General features: G+C 43.8%; 2 protein-coding genes across 5 annotated transcripts in view; one reads left to right on the plus strand and one right to left on the minus strand.

Annotated features, from left to right (window-relative positions):
• fignl2 (fidgetin like 2) overlaps nt 1–21,346 on the plus strand; it is a 543,953-nt gene that overhangs the window by 513,294 nt on the left and 9,313 nt on the right. The gene's annotated exons all lie outside the window — the stretch shown is intronic.
• Nucleotides 1–21,346, minus strand: part of LOC133465136 (proline-rich protein 36-like) — a 77,614-nt gene that overhangs the window by 38,973 nt on the left and 17,295 nt on the right. For 2 of the 4 annotated variants that reach the window (XM_061747598.1, XM_061747604.1), the window contains 2 exons: nt 17,863–21,303; nt 15,722–15,860 (listed from right to left, as the gene is read on the minus strand). The exons of 1 other annotated variant lie outside the window; for it this stretch is intronic. In XM_061747598.1, the coding sequence (XP_061603582.1) occupies nt 19,435–21,303 (1,869 nt within the window). In that variant the 3' untranslated portion in view covers nt 15,722–15,860; nt 17,863–19,434. Of the gene's footprint in view, nt 1–12,073; nt 13,783–15,721; nt 15,861–17,862; nt 21,304–21,346 lie in introns of those variants that run through there. One more of the 4 variants, XM_061747633.1, reaches the window with a different exon arrangement.

Genomic DNA, 21,346 nt, shown 5'->3' on the forward strand with positions numbered 1-21,346 from the left:
AGGAAACCGGAGTGCCCGGAGAAAACCCACGCAGGCACGGGGAGAACATGCAAACTCCACACAGGCGGGGACGAGGATTGAACCCCGCACCTCAGAACTGTGAGGCTGATGCTCTAACCAGTCGGCCACCGTGCCGCCCAGAATCATCTTTATTTGCCAAAAAAACACACAAGGAATTTGTCTCCGGTAGTTGGAGCCACTTTAGTACGACAACAGACAGTCAACTGAGAGAGAACACTTTTGAGACATAATGACATTGACAAAAAAAAAGTCACTGAGCAATAAATGGTTGCTAGTTGTCTGGTAATTTATTTTTATTTTTTTTCACAATTGCGCAAAAGATGCAGAGTCCTCTAGCACTTAGAGCAGTTCAAATGACTAATATTGCAATAGTCCGGTGCAATGACCATTGTGCAAAGGGCGCCGAGACTTCAAGGAATGTATGCAGTTTAAAGTGACGAGTAGTGCGATAATCTGGGACAATGTTGATTGTCCAAATGTTGCAGATATTCCTCAATCAGTGTGCAAATGGAGCAGATGCTACTCTGGCATGAGTGGCAGGTGCAACCTTGGGGCGCCCCAGTGCTGATGCTGAAAGGAGTTCAGGGATGATGGTATTGAACGCTGAGCTGAAGTCCACGAACAGGATCCTCGCGTAGGTCCCTGCACTGTCGAGGTGTTCTAGGATGAAGTGCAGTTCCATGTTGACTGCATCATCCGCAGACCTGTTCGCTCGGTAGGCAAACTGCAGGGGGTCCAGCAGGGGACCTGTGACGCTGTTGAGGTGGTCCAGCACGAGACGTTCAAAGGACTTCATGACCACAGATGTCAAAGCGACAGGCCTGTAGTCATTTTGACCCGAGATTGCAGGTTTCTTGGGGACTGGAATGATGGTGGAGCGTTTGAAACAGGATGGTACTTCGCACAGTTCCAGAGATCTATTGAAGATCTGAGTGAAGACTGGCGTGACCTGGTCCACGCAGACTTTGAGGCAGGATGGGGACACATGGTCTGGGCCTGCCGCTTTGCTCATCTTTTGTTGTTTGAAGATGCGCCTCACATCCTGTTCGCGGATGGTTAACACAGAAGTCGTTGGTGTGAGTGGGTGTGGGGTGTGAAAGTGTTCAAGTCGTTGGCTAGTGTGCTATTGTTCTTAGCTTGGAGGGATCGTCGCTTGTAATTAGTCAGCTATTGGAATGCATGCCAGACTGATTTAGAGTCGTTAGCGCTAAACTGTTTTTCCAACTTTGCTGCATAGTTCCTCTTTGCAATGTTAATTTCTTTTGTCAGCTGGTTTCTTGCTCGATTATACAGGGCCCTGTCCCCGCTCTGATATGCGTCCTCCTTAGCTTGGCGAAGCTGCTTAAGTTTGGCAGTGAACCACGGCTTGTTGTTGAAAGTGCGAAATTACTTTGTTGGTACACAAACCTCTTCACAGAAACTGATATAGGATGTGACAGTGTCCGTATATTCATCCAGGCTGCCAGCTGAATTTTCAAAGACACTGCAGTCTGTGCAGTCTAAACAGCTTTGAAGTTCCATCTTTGCTTCATTGGTCCACTTTTTCACAGTTTTCAGTGTAGGCTTCGCGCATTTAAGTTCTTGCCTGTATGTCGGTATTAAGTGAATTAAGCAGTGATCAGACGAGCCCAGCGCGGCACGAGGTATAGCAGGGTATGCGTTTTTTAGCATAGTATAGCAGTGGTCTAAAATGTTATTTTCCCTGGTAGGACAGTCGATGTGCTGCTTGTATTTAGGGAGTTCATGGTTGAGTTTAGCTTTGTTAAAGTGCAGTTTGAAGCTTTGGTAGCGCAACTGGGATAATAGTATTCATCACAACTGTAATGAAAATATTCCAACTTTCTCCGCTTGTTTTAAATATAGGTCTTAGCACTTGGCTGACATGGCTTTACACCTGGGTTACAGAAGCAAAACACGAAAATGAGTTTGATTGCACTTTTATTCGAGAGCTCTCGATTTACCGGTCAATCTACGTTCCTATCCTCACCTATGGTCACGAGCTGTGGGTCGTGACCGAAAGAACAAGATCCCGGATAGAAGCAGCCGAAATGAGTTTCCTCCGCAGGGTGTCCGGGCTCTCCTTTAGAGATAGGGTGAGAAGCTCGGTCATCCGGGAGGATCCCAGAGTAGAGCCACTGCTCCTTCACATCGAGAGGTGGCTAGGGCATCTGATTCGGATGCCTCCCGGACGCCTCCCTGGTGAGGTGTTTCGGGCACGTCCCAACGGGAGGAGACCCCGGGGACGACCCAGGACACGCTGGAGAGACTACATCCTTCGGCTGGCCTGGGAACGCCTCGGAATCCCCCCGGAAGAGATGGATGAAGTGGCTGGGCAGAGGGAAGTCTGGGCATCCCTGCTAAAGCTACTGCCCCCGCGACCCGACCTCGGATAAGTGGTAGAAAATGGATGGATGGATGGATGGATGCACTTTTATTTCCTTCATTGAAATGTCTTGCAATATTACCCATATCACCCATTTTTTTCCACTTACCCTCGATCTCCATTTGACTCACACTGACCACTTTCCACTGTCCCACTTCATTCTGGATGCTCTTTCCCTTTGAGGGAGAGACAAGGCACACGGCGCCACCCAAACTTCAAAAGAGGAACTGCAGGGCACTGATCATGACAGAAAAAACGGAACTGAGCAATTGAGGGAGAAGATCCTTGGTGAGAGAGGCAAAGAAGAACCCAAAGATCACTGTGGCTGAGCTCCAGAGATGCAGCCGGCAGATGGGAGAAAGTTCTAGAAAGTCAACCATCACTGCAGCCCTCAACCAGTCGGCGTTTTATGGCACAGTGGCCCGACGGAAGCCTCTCCTCAGTGCAAGACACACTAAAGCCTGCATGGAGTTTGCTAAAAAATACCTGAAGGACTCTCTGGTCTGATGAGACCAAGATAGAACTTTTTGGCCTTAATTCAAAGCGGTATGTGTGGAGAAAACAGGCACTGCTCATCACCTGTCCAATACAGTCCCAACAGTGAAGCATGGCATCATGCTATTGGGGTGTTTTTCAGCTGCAGGGACAGGGCGACTGGTTGCAATTGAAGGAAAGATGAATGCGGCCAAGTACATGTACAGGGATATCCTGGGCGAAAACCGTCTCCAGAGTGCTCAGACTGGGCCGAAGGTTCACCTTCCAAAAAGACAATGACCCTAACCACACAGCTAAAATGACGAAGGAGTGTCTCCAGAACAACTCTGTGACTGTTCTTGAATGGCCCAGCCAGAGCCGTGACTGAAACACAATTGAGCATCTCTGGAGAGACATGAAAATGTCTGCCCACCAACGTTCACCATCCAACCTGACAGAACTGGAGAGGATCTGCAAGGAGGAATGGCAGTGGACCCCAAATCCAGGTGTGAAAAACTTGTTGCATCTTTCCCAAAAAGACTCATGGCTGTGTTCGCGCAAAAGGGTGCTTCCACTAAATACTGAGCAAAGGGTCTGAGTACTTATGGCTGTGTGATATTTCAGTTTTTCTTTTTCATTAAATCTGCAAAATAGTCAACAATTCCGTTTTTTGTATGGCAATATGGGGTGCTGTGTGTACATTATCCATCCATTTTCTATTCCGCTTATCCTCACTAGAGTCGCGGGCGTGCTATCTTCGGGCAAGCGGCAGGGTACACCCTAAACTGGTGGCCAACCAATCGCAAAAACAACCACTCACTCACATTCACACCTATGGGCAATTTAAAGTCTTCAATCAACCTATCACTGAAGCAAGATTTCATTGCTCTCCTAACAAAAGTGCAATGTTTGGATGACGTGGTTTCTATAAGTGGACCTCTCCTACTTATACGATTTGCCGATGAACGTTCCTCTCGGCTAAGTCAATTAAACAAGTGGCTCAAAGAAGTGTATACTGCACTATCTGTGAGTTTCATTGACAATTTCTGCGTTTTTTGGGAGCGCAGACATCTTTACAAGGCAGATGGTTTTTTGTCTAAATAGACAAGGGGTTAAGTTATTGGCTGCCAACATTTTTTTACTGTGTATGTCATTCAGCGGCCCCAAAAGAAAACACTGGCCTTGGTGACACGACTGAAGGACAACAAGAGATTCTGTGACACGAGGCGCAGACGGATTCATCAGCGTCATCCAAACAATCGGAGGAGCGAATGACAAATGAGATGAGCCAGCACGTTGAATCTCCCACACCCCTCCTTGCCCCATTGGAACAAAGCCCAACCAAAAACTCACTCTTTACTAGCCTAAATTCTCTGTTAGGTGTGACGGACAGGATGAAGACTATTGTCAATATTGGAATCCAACGCACACCAAGCCAAGATCTTCCTCCCATCCCCCCTCGCCTGAAACCACCGTCCACTAAGATGCGAAGGGCCCCTCCTCCACCCATGAAGAACCTTATCTACGAATCTGACTGAGTCTTTTCCGGAATAAGTTAGACCCGTATGGAGATCAGGCATTTTTTATCCCTGTAATTACAATGGACAGAAAGTTGGTCAAAGAAATATGGCACAAAAAAAGTAGAACTACAAACTTAGTGAGGATAAAATGTGAATCTATCAAACCATTGTCTCCAGTTATCTCTGCGAGACTAGCTCTTTTCAGTATCAGGTCACTGAGTAATAAATCAATGTTGATTAATGATATCATTACAACCTATGATCTGGACTTTTTGTTACTAAATGAAACGTGGTTAACAGAAAGTACCTGTAATACCAATGAGGCAACATCATCCATCCATTTTCTGAGCCGCTTATCCTCACAAGGGTCGCGGGAGTGCTGGAGCCTATCCCAGCTATCTTCGAGCGAGAGGCGGGTTACACCCTGAACTGGTCACTAGCCAATCACAGGGCACATAGAAACAAACAACCATTCGCACTCACAGTCACACCTACGGGCAATTTAGAGTCATCAATCAACCTACCACACATGTTTTCGGGATGTGGGCGGAAACCGGAGTGCCCGGAGAAAACCCACGCAGGCACGGGGAGAACATGCAAACTCCACACATGCTGGGCCGGGATTTCAACCCCGGTCCTCAGAACTGTGAGGCAGATGTGCTAACCAGTCGGCTACCGTGCCTCCAAAAATAAACATCTGTTTACAATGTACAGTATGTTGTTTTTTTTCCCATGCAAACACATTTACAGATACCAAATACTTCACACTGCTGTATTTAAAAACTGACTAAGAGCTGTCCATAAAGTCATGTGTTTTCCATTTTTTTTATTGAACCTTATCCAGGTAAGGTATTTGCAATGCCAACCTGGCTGCAGACAGCAGAGTAAAACAAAGCAAAATAGAAGCAAATACAGATACAAACTGTACAATGTGCTATAGTAACAAGTTAAATATTATATTACATCATAGCACTGAATAAAAGATTTATAAAAGGCATGTGAGCAGATTTTCTCTGAAGCTGGAGAACTTGCATAAGGAAAAATGTAATCGCCCGAATGCCAAGACATTAGAAAAGCTTGTCTTTTTGACTAAAAAAATTTAATAAATGTAGAAGTCTGAGATGACTATAGATGTGATTTATTGTTCTCAAATTTGTAGTGGAACTGTGTAAGGATTCAGGCTCATGTCCCTATAGCATTTTCCAGCTGATAAATCACATCTATAGTCATCTGCAAGCTTCTGTTGCACAATCTATTTAGGTATGCCATCTCAATAAAACAGAATGACTATTCTAATTTATTTAAATGTACCTGTATATCATAAAACTCCCTACATCAAAGACTGTCTGCAGCCAGGTTGACATTGCAATTATGAACCAGTTCTCAATTGCCTTGCCTGGATAAAGGGTTTGGTTTTAAAGGTATCAAAAATATTTGAAATTTAGATTAAGATATAAAATAAGTCGGCATGGTGACCGGACCGACTGTTTAGCACATCTGCCTCACAGTTCTGAGGACCGGGGTTTTCTCAGGGCACTCCGGTTTCCTCCCACATCCCAAAAACATGCCTGGTAGGTTTGATTGAAGACTCTAAATTGCCCTTAGGTGTGAATGCGTGCGCGAATGGTTGTTTGTTTATATGTGCCCTGCGATTGGCTGACGACCACTTCAGGGTGTACCCCGCCTCTCGCCCGAAGATAGCTGGGATAGGCTCCAGCACTCCCGCGACCCTAGTGAGGATAAAGTGGTACAGAAAATGGATATAAAATAAGACATTGAAAGCTTGAAATACCAGTTTAGATCCAGTAGGTGTCAGTATTGAGCAACATCAGCCTCATTTGCTTAAAGCGGCTGTGGCTCAGTAGGTAGAGCGGGTCTGCTTCAAATCCCGCCTCCGACTGTCCAAGACACTGAAACGTAATTTTCTCCCAGTGGCCTTGGGAGCGCCTTGCATGGCAGCAGCCACCCATTAGTGAATGAATGTGTGCGCGAGTGGTTGAATGTGAGGCTTTGTAAAGCACTTTGGGCACTGTGATGGTGTAGATAAAGAGCGATATAAGTGGAGTGCATTTACCATTTAAAATACTCTGAACTAATTAGGGCCACAGGAACCCTATGCTAACAGGAACTCCTGCTACCAAGAACTCAAGGTTCCTGGGCTGGTTGGTGGAAACACACCATATTGGCATTGAAGCCTTTAATAATTTGGTACTATTAATAGATATTATATAGATATTAATAGATATAAATGATACAGATATTTGTAGATATAAATAAGACCTTTTTTAAGCCAGGTTTTTTTGGAGTAGGACAGATCTGAGGACCCATCCACTATTCAGGGTTCTTTCGGATGGCAAGCTAACTCATGGGCAATTGAGAAGAAAGAATAATACACCAGTGAACTTCCATGGTTTCCTAAGGGCCCCAACGAATTGAGTCTATCTAAACTAAAACTATCTTTATTTTTGTGCGCACATTTTTTTATTTTAGTTTATTAGTTTTCATACAACTGTTGTATTTCTTCTGTTGTAACAACACACGTGTTGCTAGCCAATTGCTGAATTGTTTTGGTATCATTATTGTTACTCAACTTACATGGTTATAATAATCTAGTTCTTCTTACAACTAGCCATCATTAGGACCATTTTAATTTATTAATTGTTAGTACACAGTTAATTATATTGCTAAGTGGTTACATTTCTATATACATTAAATATGCTTTGAAGATAAGTGCTGAAAACATGGAAAGACTGAGAACAATATAGGACTTAATTTTTTTGATATGGCTTAAAACGCTCACTTTTTAAATTTTCCTGATTTTCGGAGTGGGTCTAAAAACTAGCTCAGTGACGTCACGTCACTATGTGTGTGTATGTATATATATATATATATATATATATATATGGTGGCACGGTGGACGACCATATATATATGTATATATATATATATATGTATATATATGTATATATATATATATATGTATATATATATATGTATATATATATATATATATATATATATATATATATATATATGTGGTGGCACGGTGGACGACTGGTTAGAGCATCTGCCTCACAGTTCTGAGGAGTGGGGTTCAATCCCGAGCCCCGCCTGTGTGGAGTTTGCATGTTCTGCCTGCGTGGGTTTTCGCCGGGCACTCCGGTTTCCTCCCACATCCCAAAAACATGCATGGTAGGTTGATTGACAACTCTAAATTGCCCGTAGGTGTGACTGTGAGTGCAAATGGTTGTTTGTTTCTATGTGCCCTGCGATTGGCTGGCAACCAGTTCGAGTGTACCCCGCCTCCTGCCCGATGATAGCTGGGATTGGCTCCAGCATGCCCACGACCCTAGTGAGGAGAAGCGGCTCAGAAAATGGATGTGTGTGTGTATATATGTATGTGTGTGTATGTGGATATATATATATATATATATATATTGTTCATAAATAACTTCACCCAGTTCTACCAGTATAGCGTGCAATTGGCCATGAAATATGTGATAATTTTAAGGGGGTCTGAATACCTTCCGTATGCACTGTATGACTTTAAATTCATCCATCCATTTACTTGACCACTTATCCTCACTAGGGTTACGGGCTGCTGGAGCCTATCCCAGCTATCTTCGGGCAGGAGGCGGGGTACACCCTGAACCGGTCGCCAGCCAATCGCAGGACGACTTTAAATTCCTTCTCCAAAACTTTTTTTGTTTGTGCTACCTCAGCGTTTCCATTTAATTGCTTTAGTTTTTTCGTGCCAACTCCCTCAAATGGGTCTTCCCTTTTCCCTCCCGCTCCGTCATTCTCACACCTAACCTCCATACTTTCATCATCACTGCTGTCGTTTATTTCACAACCTCCTCACTCTGACCCATTTACAGCACAGCTGTGCCTACCCGCCAATTCATCCACAGACCCATTTAAATTCAAGTTCCTCCCAGTGTCCACGGAGAACCCTCGTCTTCTATTCAGGGCCTTAAAGTTCATGTAAGGAATTTTGATCTTTTTCCTCGTCGCTATCGAACTACCGAACATCTTGGCACGTGCCTCCAGCGTTCCAAAACAAATTAGACCGACTCACTTTTAGTTGCGCTGCGGCGAGGCGTCCTCCAGTCTCACAAAGTAGTCAGGTACAATATAAATATATGAATTACCAAAACTAGATCACACTGTCAGCAATTTCAAATCCTGTCGATTGCAAGCGGTTTTGATGTTTAAAGGCTTTTGCATTCAAACGACAAACCACACAGATGTCAAGCTTAAACCATGTCACAGACACATTTTCAACCTGTTATGCATACAACAGTAGAAAAATTCTGATGGAAGGGCACCTATAAAGAAATGCTTATGGAATATACAAACACAAATTCCAATGAAGTCGACACGTGTAAAACAAATAAAAACTAAATGCTATAATTTGCAAATTTTTTTCAACCTATATTCAATTGAATACACTACAAAGAAAAGATATTTCACATTTGAACTGATAAACTTGGCTTTTTGCAAATATTCACTCATTTTGAATTTGAGGTCTGCAAATCATTCCAAAAAAGCTTGGACAGGGGCATATTTACCACTGTGTTACGTCACCTTTCCTTTTAAAAACACTCAATAAGCGTTTGGTAACTGAGGAAACTAATTGTTGAAGCTTTGTAGGTGGAATACTTACCCATTCTTGCTTGATGTACAACTTCAATTGCTCAACAGTCCTCGGTCTGTTTGTTATATTTTGCGCTTCATAATGCACCACACCAAAACAGGTCTGCTGGTAGGTCAGTCTACTACTTGCAATCTTTTACTAGAAACCCACATTGTTGTAATACGTGCAGAATGTGCCTTGACATTGCCTTGCTGAAATAAGCAGGGAGATCCCTGAAAAAATACTTTGCTTGGATGGCAGCATATGTTGCTCCAAAACCTGTACGTACCTTTCAGCATTAATGGTGCCTTCAGAGATGTTTCACATGCCATGGGCACAAAAACACCCACATTCCATCATACACGCTGGCTTTTTAACTTTGCACTGATAACAAGCCGGATGGTCCTTTTGCTCTTTGTCCCAGAGGACACGACGTCCATGATTTCCAAAAACAATTTGAAATGTGGACTCATCAGACCACAGCACACTTTTCCGCTTTGCATCAATCCATCTCAGATGAGCTCGGGCCCAAATAAGCCAGCAGAATTTCTTGGTGTTGTTGATACACTGTATGGCTTTCACTTTGCATGGTAGTTTTGACATACATTTGTAGACCTTTGTTAACTGAAATTTTTTTCGGTGATATCCTTTACACAATGATGCCGGTTTTTAATGCCGTGCCGCCTGAGGGATCAAAGGTCACGGGCATTCAATGTTGGCAAGAGATTTCTCCAGATTCTCTGAATCTTTTGATGATATTTTGGACCGTAGATGGTGAAATCCCTAAATTCCTTGCAATTGTAGGTTGAGAAATGTTCTTAAACTGTTGGACTGTTTGCTCATGCAGTTGTTCACCAAGTGGTGAACCCCACCCCATCCTTGGCACTGAGCCTTTCTGGGTTGCTCCTTTTATACCGAATCATGACATTCACTTGTTTCCAATTAACCTGTTCACCTGCAGAATGTTCCAAACAGATGTTTTTTGAGCATTCCTCAACTTTCTCAGTCTTTTGTTACCCATGTGCCAGCTTTTTGGAACGTGTTGCAGGGATGAAATTCAAAATGAGAGAATATTTGCAACAACAAAAAAAAGGAAAATTAATCATTTTGAACATTCAATATCATGTCTTTGTAGTGTATTCAATTGAATATAAATTGAAAAGGATTTACAAATCATTAGTTTTACACAAAGTCCCAACTTCATTGGAATTGGGGTTGGTAAACCCAGTAGGGTTCAGGTTAAATAGTGGAGCCCAGAGTTCAAAAAAAGCATGGTGAAGCAGCATTTAGCTGTTATGCTGCACACAAACGGAATAAGCTGCCAACAGAAGTGAAGTCAGCCCCAAGTGTGAATGTTTTTAAATCCAGGACAAAAACATATTTTTTCATGCTGATGATTAATCGCTTTTAAAGCATTTTAACATCCATCCATTTTCCGTACCACTTGTCCTCACAAGGCTTGCAGGCGTGCTGGAGCCTATTCCAGCTAACTCCGGGCAAGAGGCGGGGTACACCCTGAACTGGTCGCCAGCCAATCGCAGGGCACATATAAACAAACAACCATTCGCACTCACATTCACGCCTATGGGCAATTTAGTCTTCAATTAACCTACCATGCATGTTTTTTGGGATTTGGGAGGAAACCAGAATACACAAAGAAAACCCACGCAGGCACGGGGAGACTCCACAGACGAGGCTAGATTTGAACCCGGGTTCTGAGAATTGTGAGGTAGATGTGCTAACCAGTTGTCCACCATGCCGACCATTTAAAAATCATTTTTAAAAAATATTTTATTTGCACTGTACGTTCTTTTAATAATTTTAGTAAGCTGCCTTTTATTTGTGAGAATAAGAAAGTGTTTAAAGCTGTTAAATAAACACTCTCGTGGCTGTTTTTGTCCCAAAATGAGTCACTTTGATTGGCCCACGAAGGGTTTGTGTGAGGTCACGTGACTGCCTTGTGCCGCCTGATTGGTCACGTTGAATTAGCCGTAACTGCGCCCTAACCGAGGGGCACGGTGGATGACTGCCTCACAGTTCTGAGGACCGGGGTTAAATCCCCGCCCCGCCTGTGTAGAGTTTGCATGTTCTCCCCGTGCCTGCATGGGTTTTCTCTGGGCACTCCGGTTTCCTCCCACATCCCAAAAACATGCATGGTAGGTTAATTGAAGACTCTAAATTCCCCGTAGGTGTGAATGTGAGTGCGAAAGGTTGTTTGTTTACATGTCTCCTGCTATTGGGTGGAAACCAGTTCAGGGTGTACCCCGCCTCCTGCCCGATGATAGCTGGGATAGGCTCCAGCACTCCCGTGACCCTTGAGGATAAGCGGCTCGGAAAAGAGATGGATGGATGCCCTCTAACCAGAAGTCGATGATGAAGTCTAAAAATAGATCACGCACGCAATAATGGATAAATATAAGTAGCTAGCGGCATGTCGATCATTGTAACGGAGTAAAAGTATCGATTCTTCTTCACATAAATACTCAAGCAAGAAGTATGTTGCATTCAAACCACTCTGACAATTACAAATTATCAAATATTTCACTTGAGTAAATGTAGCGCGTGACTACCCGCCTCTGCGTTAAGCAAAAAGAAAAAAATTTGGCAATCCTAAGTGACCTAAAACAGGAAAATTTTAGTCTGATTTCATGTCAGACAGTCAGGGGTAAAAAGCATTTTACAGCATGACTGTATATGCTGTTGCTGCTGTACGCGCCTTGGCCTCTCGCAGGCAGTGTGGTGCGATGCATGCATGGAGCTGCATATTACAGTAAGCTAAAACAAAAGCAGAACAAGAAAGTGGCAACAAAACTAACTCGTTTTTCACAGATTAGGAAGAATATATGCCCGTGAGTATTGTTATATTGTCGGTCTGTATGTGTTACTTTGGCGTTTGTGTATAAATATTCGTTATTTGAAGGTAAATCCCTCCCGTGATCTAATGTTCATGTTCGCTAGCCCGTCAATAGGGTTTTCCATTGACTGATAGCCATAAACTGGCGATTTCTAAAATTGTGTGTCTTGTATTTAAATATTCACCCATCCATCCATTTTCTTCCTCTTGGGTCAGGTCGCGGGGGTAGTAGTTTTAGCAGGGAAGCCCAGACTTCCCTCTCCCCAGCCACTTCACCCAGCTCTTCTGGGGGGATCCTGAGGCGTTGCCATGCCAGCCGGGAGATATAGTCTCTCCAGCGTGTCCTGGTTTGTCCCCGGGGTCTCCTCCCGGTGGGATGTCCTCGGAAAACATCACCAGGGAGGCGTCCAGGAGGCATCCTAATCAGATGCCCGAGCCTCCTCATCTGGCTTCTCTCATGCAGAGGAGCAGCGGCTCTACTCTGAGTCCCTTCCGGATGACCGAGCTTCTCACCCTATCTCTAAGGGAGAACCCTGCGGAGGAAACTCATTTCGGCCACTTGTATCCGGAATCATGTTCTTTCGGTCTCAACTATTTTAATATTCAATCTGAGTAATTATTTTTGCTGTGCGTTTAGTTTTACAGTATACTCCAACTGGGGTGTCCATAAACAGCTTAAACAATGCTCAGGGAAGGCAGAAAAACATGCGTCACAGGCTTGCTACAACCAACACAGGGTGCGTTTAGAACGCAGGAACTTGCATGAACAACCTGCACCGCTTCATATTAATATTTCTTCTTGAATTATAACATTTGTATCATCGTTAGAAGCCAAAATCGAAATCTCAATTCATGGCCGAGCTCTAGTACAGGGGATCCTCCCGGTTAGTATCCCAAGGTTACGAATGGCGTGCGGCGTAATAATTGCCACGCAGCACAGGAAGGCATATTTCAGACAAATATTTGCTGTATTTATGACGCCACTACTGCCATAGATTAAGATGAGTTCCCACTTTTATACACATTAGGGTTATGTCGCCGCCATGGGAACAGATTGGAACTTTGAAAAAACAAACATTTGAGGACCCCCTGTAGTGTATGTGCACATCTCCATTTGTCCCGTGGCATCATCAGTGACTTTTGTAATGGCACAAAAGAGTTGTCAAAAGTGTTAGTTGTCAAACGTTTTGAAACAGTGGAGCTTAGGTCAAAGAATGAGGATGTAATAACTTTTGAGGGATGATATGATCCACTGTGTGATTGTTTGTGAGAACAGAAAGTGGATGCCAGTCTTCATCGTCTCAAGTAAAAGTACAAGTATGTTATTCATAACAGAAAATAACTGGTAGAACTTAGTCACCTTGTAGATTATTACTTGAATGAAAGTCTTAAAAAAATATCTCTATTTTCTGTACTGAAGTATCAAGTCATTTTCTAATATTAAACGTAGCCATAATGGAACTAAAAGTATTCCCCAAAAATGTTAATGGTTAGAATTTTTATTATTATTATTATTATTTTTAAGTTCAGTGGTGTTCAGTAGCTAAAAGATCTGCGTGTTGGCTAATGAGCGAAGTTAGTCTGGTAATCACACAACGCTGGTGCCTTTTGGCCTCAAGACAGACAGACAGAGCCCGACACACTACTGGTGCGTCGGATAGAAAGACTTCCGGATTACCTGCATCTCATTTTCATGACCCTTCCTCTGCCAATCACAGGAAGCAGAAGGCTTTCCGCTTCAGGCATGTGAACAAACAATTTCTTCAGATTTTATCATATACAACCCAATTCCAATGAAGTTGGGACGTTGTGTTAAACAAATACAATACAACAACAGAATACAATGATTTGCAAATCATGTTCAACCTATATTTAATTGAATACACTACAAAGACAAAATATTTAATGTTCAAACTGATAAAATTTATTGTTTTAGCAAATAATCGTTAACTTAGAATTTTATGGCTGTAACACGTTCAAAAAAAGCTGGGACAGGTGGCAAAAAAGACTGAGAAAGTTAAGGAATGCTCATCAAACACCTGTTTGGAACATCCCACAGGTGAACAAGCTAATTGGGAACAGGTGGGTGCCATGATTGGGTATAAACGGAGCTTCCCTGAAGCAAAGCTGGGGCGAGATTCACCTCTTTGTGAACAAGTGCGTGAGAAAATAGTCGAACAGTTTAAGGACATTGTTCCTCAACGTACAATTGCAAGGAATTTGGGGATTTCATCATCTACGGTCCATAATATCATCAAAAGGTTCAGAGAATCTGGAGAAATCACTGCATGTAAGCAGCAAGACCGAAAACCAACATTGAATGCCCGTGACCTTCGATCCCTGAGGCGGCACTGCATCGAAAACCGACATCAATGTGTAAAGGATATCACCACATGGGCTCAGGAACACTTCATAAAACCAAGGTCAGTAAATACAGTGCAACTTGAAACTCTACAATGCAAAGAAAAAGCCATTTATCAGCAACACCCAGAAACGCCGCCGGGTTCTCTGGGCCTGAGCTCATCTAAGGACTGATGCAAAGTGGATAAGTGTTCTGCGATCCGACGAGTATTTTAAATTGCTTTTAGAAATTGTGGACGTCGTGTCCTCTGGGCCAAAGAGGAAAAGAAACATCCAGACTGTTATGGACGCAAAGTTCAAAAGCCAGAATCTGTGATGGTATGGGGCTGTGTTAGTGCCAATGGCATGGGTAACTTACACATCTGTGAAGGCACCATTAACGCTGAAAGGTACATACAGGTTTTACATACGCTGCCATCCAAGCAACGTCTTTTTCATGGACTCCCTTGCTTATTTCAGCAAGACAATGCCAAACCACATTCTGCACGTGTTACAACAGCGTGGCTTCGTAGTAAAAGAGTGCGGGTACTAGACTGGCTTGCCTGCAGTCCAGACCTGTCTCCCATTGAAAATGTGTGGCGCATTATGAAGCGTAAAATACGACAACGGAGACCCCGGACTGCTGAACAGCTGAAGCTGTACATCAAGCAAGAATGGGAAAGGGAAAGAATTCCACCTACAAAGCTTCAACAATTAGTGTCCTTAGTTCCCAAACGTTTATTGAATGTTGTTAAAAGAAAAGGTGATCTAACACAGTGGTAAACATGACCCTGTCCCAGCTTTTTTGGAACGTGTTGGAGCCATAAAATTCTAAGTTAATGATTATTTGCTAAAAACAATAAAGTTTATCAGTTTGAACGTTAAATATCTTGTTTTTGTAGTGTATTCAATTAAATATAGGTTGGACATGATTTGCAAATCATTGTATTCTGTTTTTATTTATGTTTAACACAACGTCCCAACTTCATTGGAATTGGGGTTGTAGTAACAAGTAAGATGGTTATGGGAAAAAGCATCTCGCATTTATCTGAGTAAAAGCATCTAGCATTTATCTAGTAAATGTAGTCGAGTGAAAGTTGCCCGATATACATAATGAAGTACAGCTATATGAGAGTTCTCCTTGAGTACAGTAACTACAGTAAATTTGTACTGTTACAAGACTGGTTGGTTGTGTGTGTGTGTGTGTGTGTGTGTGTTGACGAGACAAGGACGCTGTAGGGGGACAACAAACTCTTTTAATAAGAAAAAAAACTAAGAACCCAGTAAAAACTAGTGAGTCTACAGTGACAGTGTATTAAGTTGTAAGCAGAGTATTATTATTCAGCAGCTGAGGTCACCACACATCACTACTAAGTCTAGGAACAACATGGCTGCTGGCTGACATGGTGGCTTCCGGCAAGACGCGCGAGGTTATAGGCACTAGACTCTGGAACATGCAATATGGCGGCTGCTTACTGTGGTCCTGTTCGGTCTGACATCGGCCAGCTAAGGGGCTTGCGGAAACCAAATGCCGCAAACGCAGAGGTGAGCTTGGGTCAACGTCAGGTGACCTGCAATCCAGCGAGAAGATTCTCCAGCGAAGTGCACTTTTCCTACGTCGCCACCTCCTAGCTGTCAGGAGATCAGAACGCCAAAATGGAAATGTACAAATACTGCATTCCAATTGTGAGGTTGAGAACATGTTTGGATGTTTGACTTGTTTGACATCATTCATGAGCAGCTGATGCAATTTCTTTCACTTGGAGTACCATCAGCCCACAGAGCAACAAATTGGGGAAAATCTGAGACTGGCCACTGATAAAAGTCCCCGACATTTACTTGTCAGGTCGAAGGCTTCATCACATGCCTAACGTCAAGTGTCACGTCAGTCCATTACATGCATGGCGACAGACCACAACAATGTACAGTGCTGTGAAACAGTATTGGCCCCCTTCTCAAATTCTTATATTTTTTGCATACTGTAGTTTCCCCACTTTAAGATCATCAAACAAATGTAAATATCAGAAATATAACCGAAATGAACTTAAAATGCTGTTTTTAAATGGTAATTTCATTTATTAAGGAAAAAAAAAACTATTCAAAGTTACCTGGCCCTGTGTGAAAAGGTAAAGGCCCCCTAAACCTAATAACTGGTTGGGCCATCCTCAACAGCAACAACTGAAATCAAGCATGTTCTCATACTGGCAATGAGTCTATCACATCTCTGTGGAGCTAGTTTGGCCCACTCTTCCTTGCAGGATTGTTTGAATTCAAGTCTGGACTTTGACTTGGCCACTCCAAAGCTCCAAAACCATTTGTAGTATTATTATTATTTTTTGGGGGGGCCATTCAGAAGTTGACTTGCTGGTGTGTTTTGGATCGTTATCCTGCTGCAGAACCCAAGTGCGCTTCATCTTGAGGCCATTAACTGATGGCTGAACATTCTCCTTCAGAATTTTCTGTTAAAAGAGCAGAATTCACGGTTCCATCAATCACAGCAAGTTGTCCAGGTCCTGAAGGAGCATGGCAGCCCAAGACCATCACACTACCACCACCATGTTTGACTGTAGGTATGATGTTCTTTTTCTGAAATGCTGTTCTACATTTACGCCAGATGTAACAAGATACACACCTTCCAAAAACCTCAACTTTCATTTTGTCACTCCATGTAACATTCTCCCAAAAGTCTTGGTAATTATTCAGGTTATTTTTTGTTTGTTTGTTTTTCCAGAAATAAGACGAGCCTTTAATTTCTTTTTTGTCAGCAATGGTTTTTCACCTTGGAACAGTGCCATGGATGCCATTTTTGCCCAGTCTCTTCCTTATTGTTATGTCATGAACTCTGACCTTAACTGAGGCAAGGGAGGCCTGCAGTTTTTTAGAAGTTGTCCTGAGTTCCATTGTGGCCTCCTGGATGAGTCATTGCTGTTCTCTTGGGGTAATCTTTGCAGGCCGGCCATTCCTGGGAAGGTTCACCACTGTTCCATGTTTTCTCCATGTGAGGATAATGGCTCTTCCTATGGTCCGCTGGAATCCTTAAGCTTTAGAAATGGCTTTTGTAACAATTTCCAGACTGATAGATGTCAATTACTTTTTTTTCTTGACTCTTCTGGAATTTCTTTGGCTCCTGTCATTTTATTGTAGCTTTTTTTAGATCTTTTGTCCAACTTGATTTTGTTGGGCCAGATTCTGTTTAAGTGATTTCTTGATTGAACAGGTCTGGAGGTAATCAGGCTTGGGTGTGATCAGCGTAAATTAATCAAAATTGTGATTAGCCACAATTCATTATTTAACAAAGGCGGTGAGGGGGGGCAATTACTTTTTTCACACAGAGGCAGGTGACTTTGAATTATTATTTTTTGCTTAATAAATTAAATAATTTAAAAACATTTTAAGTTCACCTCAGTTATATTTGTCTGATATTTACATTTGTTTGATGATCTTAAACATTAAAGTGGGGAAACTATGCAAAAATATAAGAATTTGAGAAGGAGGCCAATACTTCTATATATACTTTCATGGCACTGTATACTATCAGACATCTCCTAGAGTTTCTCAACCATTCCAATTCAGAAGTGGAGTAGCACTTAGACTAAAACTCTTGTAAATTTGTAAAAATTTAAGAAAGACATACCATTTTTTCCGAGTACTGTACTGTCCTGTACTGTATGTTCATCAAGCTGCAAATGTTGTATCAAGGAAACTGGACTGTTCTTGTTTGTTGAAGACGTTTAATCCAAAAGGCTTCTTCAGTTTTAAATTTCCAGTGTGGAGTCCCTCTATTTATGCCTCAGTCGGCGTGTTCCCTGGGGTAGTCAACAATTGGGCGTTGGTTGTTGCTGCCCAGTGTGGTTTGTGAAACAACCATCCTGCATACCAGTGAGTCGTTCACTCATCTTGCGACAAAACAGCTCGTTAGGGCCACTCTTCCCGTTGAACGAGGCGATCTTTGGGGCAAGAGAAGTCATGTACTTAATCTGTTTAAAATAAAACTGTCTCCTGTGGTCTGACCAATGACAAAACATCTAATATATCCTGAGAGGATACAAAGACGAGAGTGTGAGTGAAAAAATATGGGAAAAGCTCTTAGCGCTGTTACTAGTTTATCATCGCAAGACATTAGGAAGACAATACATCACAGAAACACCTGTGGCCACTTTTACCGTCGGAAGGGTCTGTGAGTGAAAGTTCTGGCTAACCGCCCCCCACCCCCAGATCTACAAGCAAACACTGTGATGTGTGCACATTAAGTAATCAGTAGATATCCCGCTTCAATCATCCAACTGTGTTCAGAATGGTTAAGTTGTAGAATTCACAACTTCCCATAACAGGTGTTTAGCTCCTCTGGCAAAACGGTATGATGGACCTCTACTTCCGAACCTTCCAGCGACTGTTCCAGAACACTCAAGACAAAGATGACTCCAATAGTAATCATTAGCTTGCTTTCCCATTGGGACCAGAATCAAGGTGAAGAGATTTCGCTTTTACAGAATACATACTTCCTCTGGAAACACAACCAAGATGGAAGAACGACTCATGTCTAATCGAAGATGAGAGTCTGTTTGAATGTCAGTCCGAAAGATTCCAGTACTTGTCAGCGCGTTCAGGAAATTCAAGTGTTTGGACTAAGTGCAGACCTGTTGGCTACTAGTCTGGGGCACTGGAAGAGGAGAGAAGTCAAGTAAGTTGGGAGTTTTTGAATATGTGACTTAACTAAAAGGAGTGTCAGTCAGCAGCAGTCACATGCTTGGGAGTGTCAGTTAATTACAAACCTTAAAGCTGTAGAGATGAAACAAACTATTAAAATACAAAATAAAATAAACATTTTATATCCCGGAAGCGACATTTTGTTGGAGATAATCTGTCCTTAGCTGTTTGTTATTAGTTCCAAACTGCTCCCCCCTTACCCCACCCGAATGAGCGGGACGCAACAGCTGCCTTTTGATGATGTACACACACACACACGCATAGACACACACACACATATACACTTTAAATCTATATTTTCCTTTTTTTCCCTAAAAAAATGACACCATCTGTCCTTCTCCTCAGTCATTGTCAGTGCTAGCTCGGCGCTCAGATCGTTGACAAAAAGAGAAACGTTATTCCGTGGAGCAACAGTGCACAAAGATGGAGGAAGAGCCCTCACTGGTACCACCTCAGTCCACAATAATGGAGCAATCCACTTCCTCACCGCGCCCACTGATCAGCTGACCCTTTCGCTGACAGCAGTCCGAGACTCGACCGTTTCCTCTCGGCTGGGACAGGGAACTGCAGATGGGGGGACCATGTCTCTGAGCTCCCTGCCCTCGCCCCCCACCTCCGAATCCACTCGTAGCCGAGCTCGGCCTTCCACCCCAGACACGAGACCGACACAATCTTCCGTCCCTGCTCTTCCGGGGGGATCGGCTCGCATTGAGCTGGGAGGCTTCGCGGTGCTGTTTGAACCCCCAATTGTGTCTTTGCTTTCTGAAACAAGTCCTGCTTCGACTTGTACTTCGGTTCTGGGCCTCCCCTCCACGCTGCGAGTGGTGGGTGTGGTGCTGAGGTCTTGAGGCTGCTCGCTCTGTTGAGCTGAGGCCAGGTTGGGTCTACTGGCCATGCGGAGAGATAGTTGTTGTAGTGGGGGTTGTTGCGGGTGGGGCCTGGGCGGCTGTGGTTGAATCTGTTGAAAATGTAGTGGTGCTCGGGCCTGCGGGGGTTGTGGTCTGCTTTGAATGTGAAGCTGGTGTTCCAAAGGAGGGCTTATCTGGATAGGGGGCTGTGATCTAAACTGAGTCTGTGTGGGGGGACTGTACAAGAACTGGGTTTGGGCAGGGGTCCTGGACTGGTGTTGTAGATGGGGTTGGGCCGTGGTGCAGGGCTGTATTTGCGGCTCAGCTGCGTGGTGGGTCCTGGTCAGAGCTTGGGGTTGAGGACGTGGTTGAGTCTGAAAGGGGGGTCTGGTTTGAGTTTGAGGTTGGAGTGTTACTGGGGACTGGGTTTGCTCATGAAGATTGCTTGTCTGGGGGTGCTGAACCTGCGAGACCTGCAGGTGTGACAGAGGTGGAGCATGCTGAATTGTAAGCCGAGTTTTGTGTTGGACCGAGGGTGGTGTTTTTAAAGGGCTTGGCTGAGGGGGTGGATGTCTGATGGGAGAAGACTGAGTAATTGTAAGTTGAGACGGGGCTTTGCTCTGACCTTGATATGGGGTCTGGAGGGCCTGCAGGGGACAGGGTTGAGGCAAGGAGTGTGACAGGGGTGGTGGTTTGGGGACAGCGGACTGGGATTCAGTGTATAGCTCTGTTTTCAGTTTGGACTCACTGGAGTATCCAGATGCTGAGTGAGGATGATCCAAAAGAGAGCTTTGATGGTGGCGATGATGATGGCGATGATGGTGGTGATGATGATGATGGTGTTTGTGTGGGGATCGCTCCTTCCTTTTATGGCTTTTGGAAGGACTTGTGTTACTGCTTCGACTCCTTCCTCCTCTTCCTGCCTTTTCGTCAACATCTTCAGTCACTTCCTCCTCTTGACTTCCTGCTGCTCCACTCTTCTCCTTGTGCTTCCTTCCTTTGTGTGTCTTATGTCCATGTGAGTGACTTTCTTGGGAAGCAAAAAGCTGCCTCTGAGATTGGTACTGGCTCCCCTCCAAAGAGGCAAGGTGAACCTGGGAAGTTTGTGTTGGCTCCTTTGTACCAGCCTCCCCCTCGGAGGGTGCCATTTTGCCAGGCTCTGTGGTGCTAGATCCTGGAGTCGGAACAGTCTCTCTCTCCTCAATTGTCTCTCTCGTTTTGCGTTTTTTGATTGGTAGGGCTGTTTCCTGGACGCCAGGTTTGCTGGAAGACTCCTTGGTGGCTCTGCGCTTGGCCTCAGCGGCCATGATGGCGGCGGCGGTGTAGCCCCCTGCTACTGACATACTGGAGGTTGATGCTGACAAGGAAGATGGCGTTGCAGCTGTGGCTGCTGCTGAAGCTGAGGCTGGTTTCCTGCCACGTTTTTTGGGTGTGGTCTTCAAAGGGGCAGGAAGATCCTTTTCTGATTTCCTCTTCCTGCCTGGACGGGACTTGACTGACGGCAGGGCAGGAGATGACACCTAAAAGGAAATCACCATGCCCACACATAACACAATTTCTTTT

This window comes from Phyllopteryx taeniolatus, chromosome 1 (assembly GCF_024500385.1).
Source record: "Phyllopteryx taeniolatus isolate TA_2022b chromosome 1, UOR_Ptae_1.2, whole genome shotgun sequence".
In the NCBI taxonomy this organism is placed as follows: domain Eukaryota; kingdom Metazoa; phylum Chordata; class Actinopteri; order Syngnathiformes; family Syngnathidae; genus Phyllopteryx; species Phyllopteryx taeniolatus.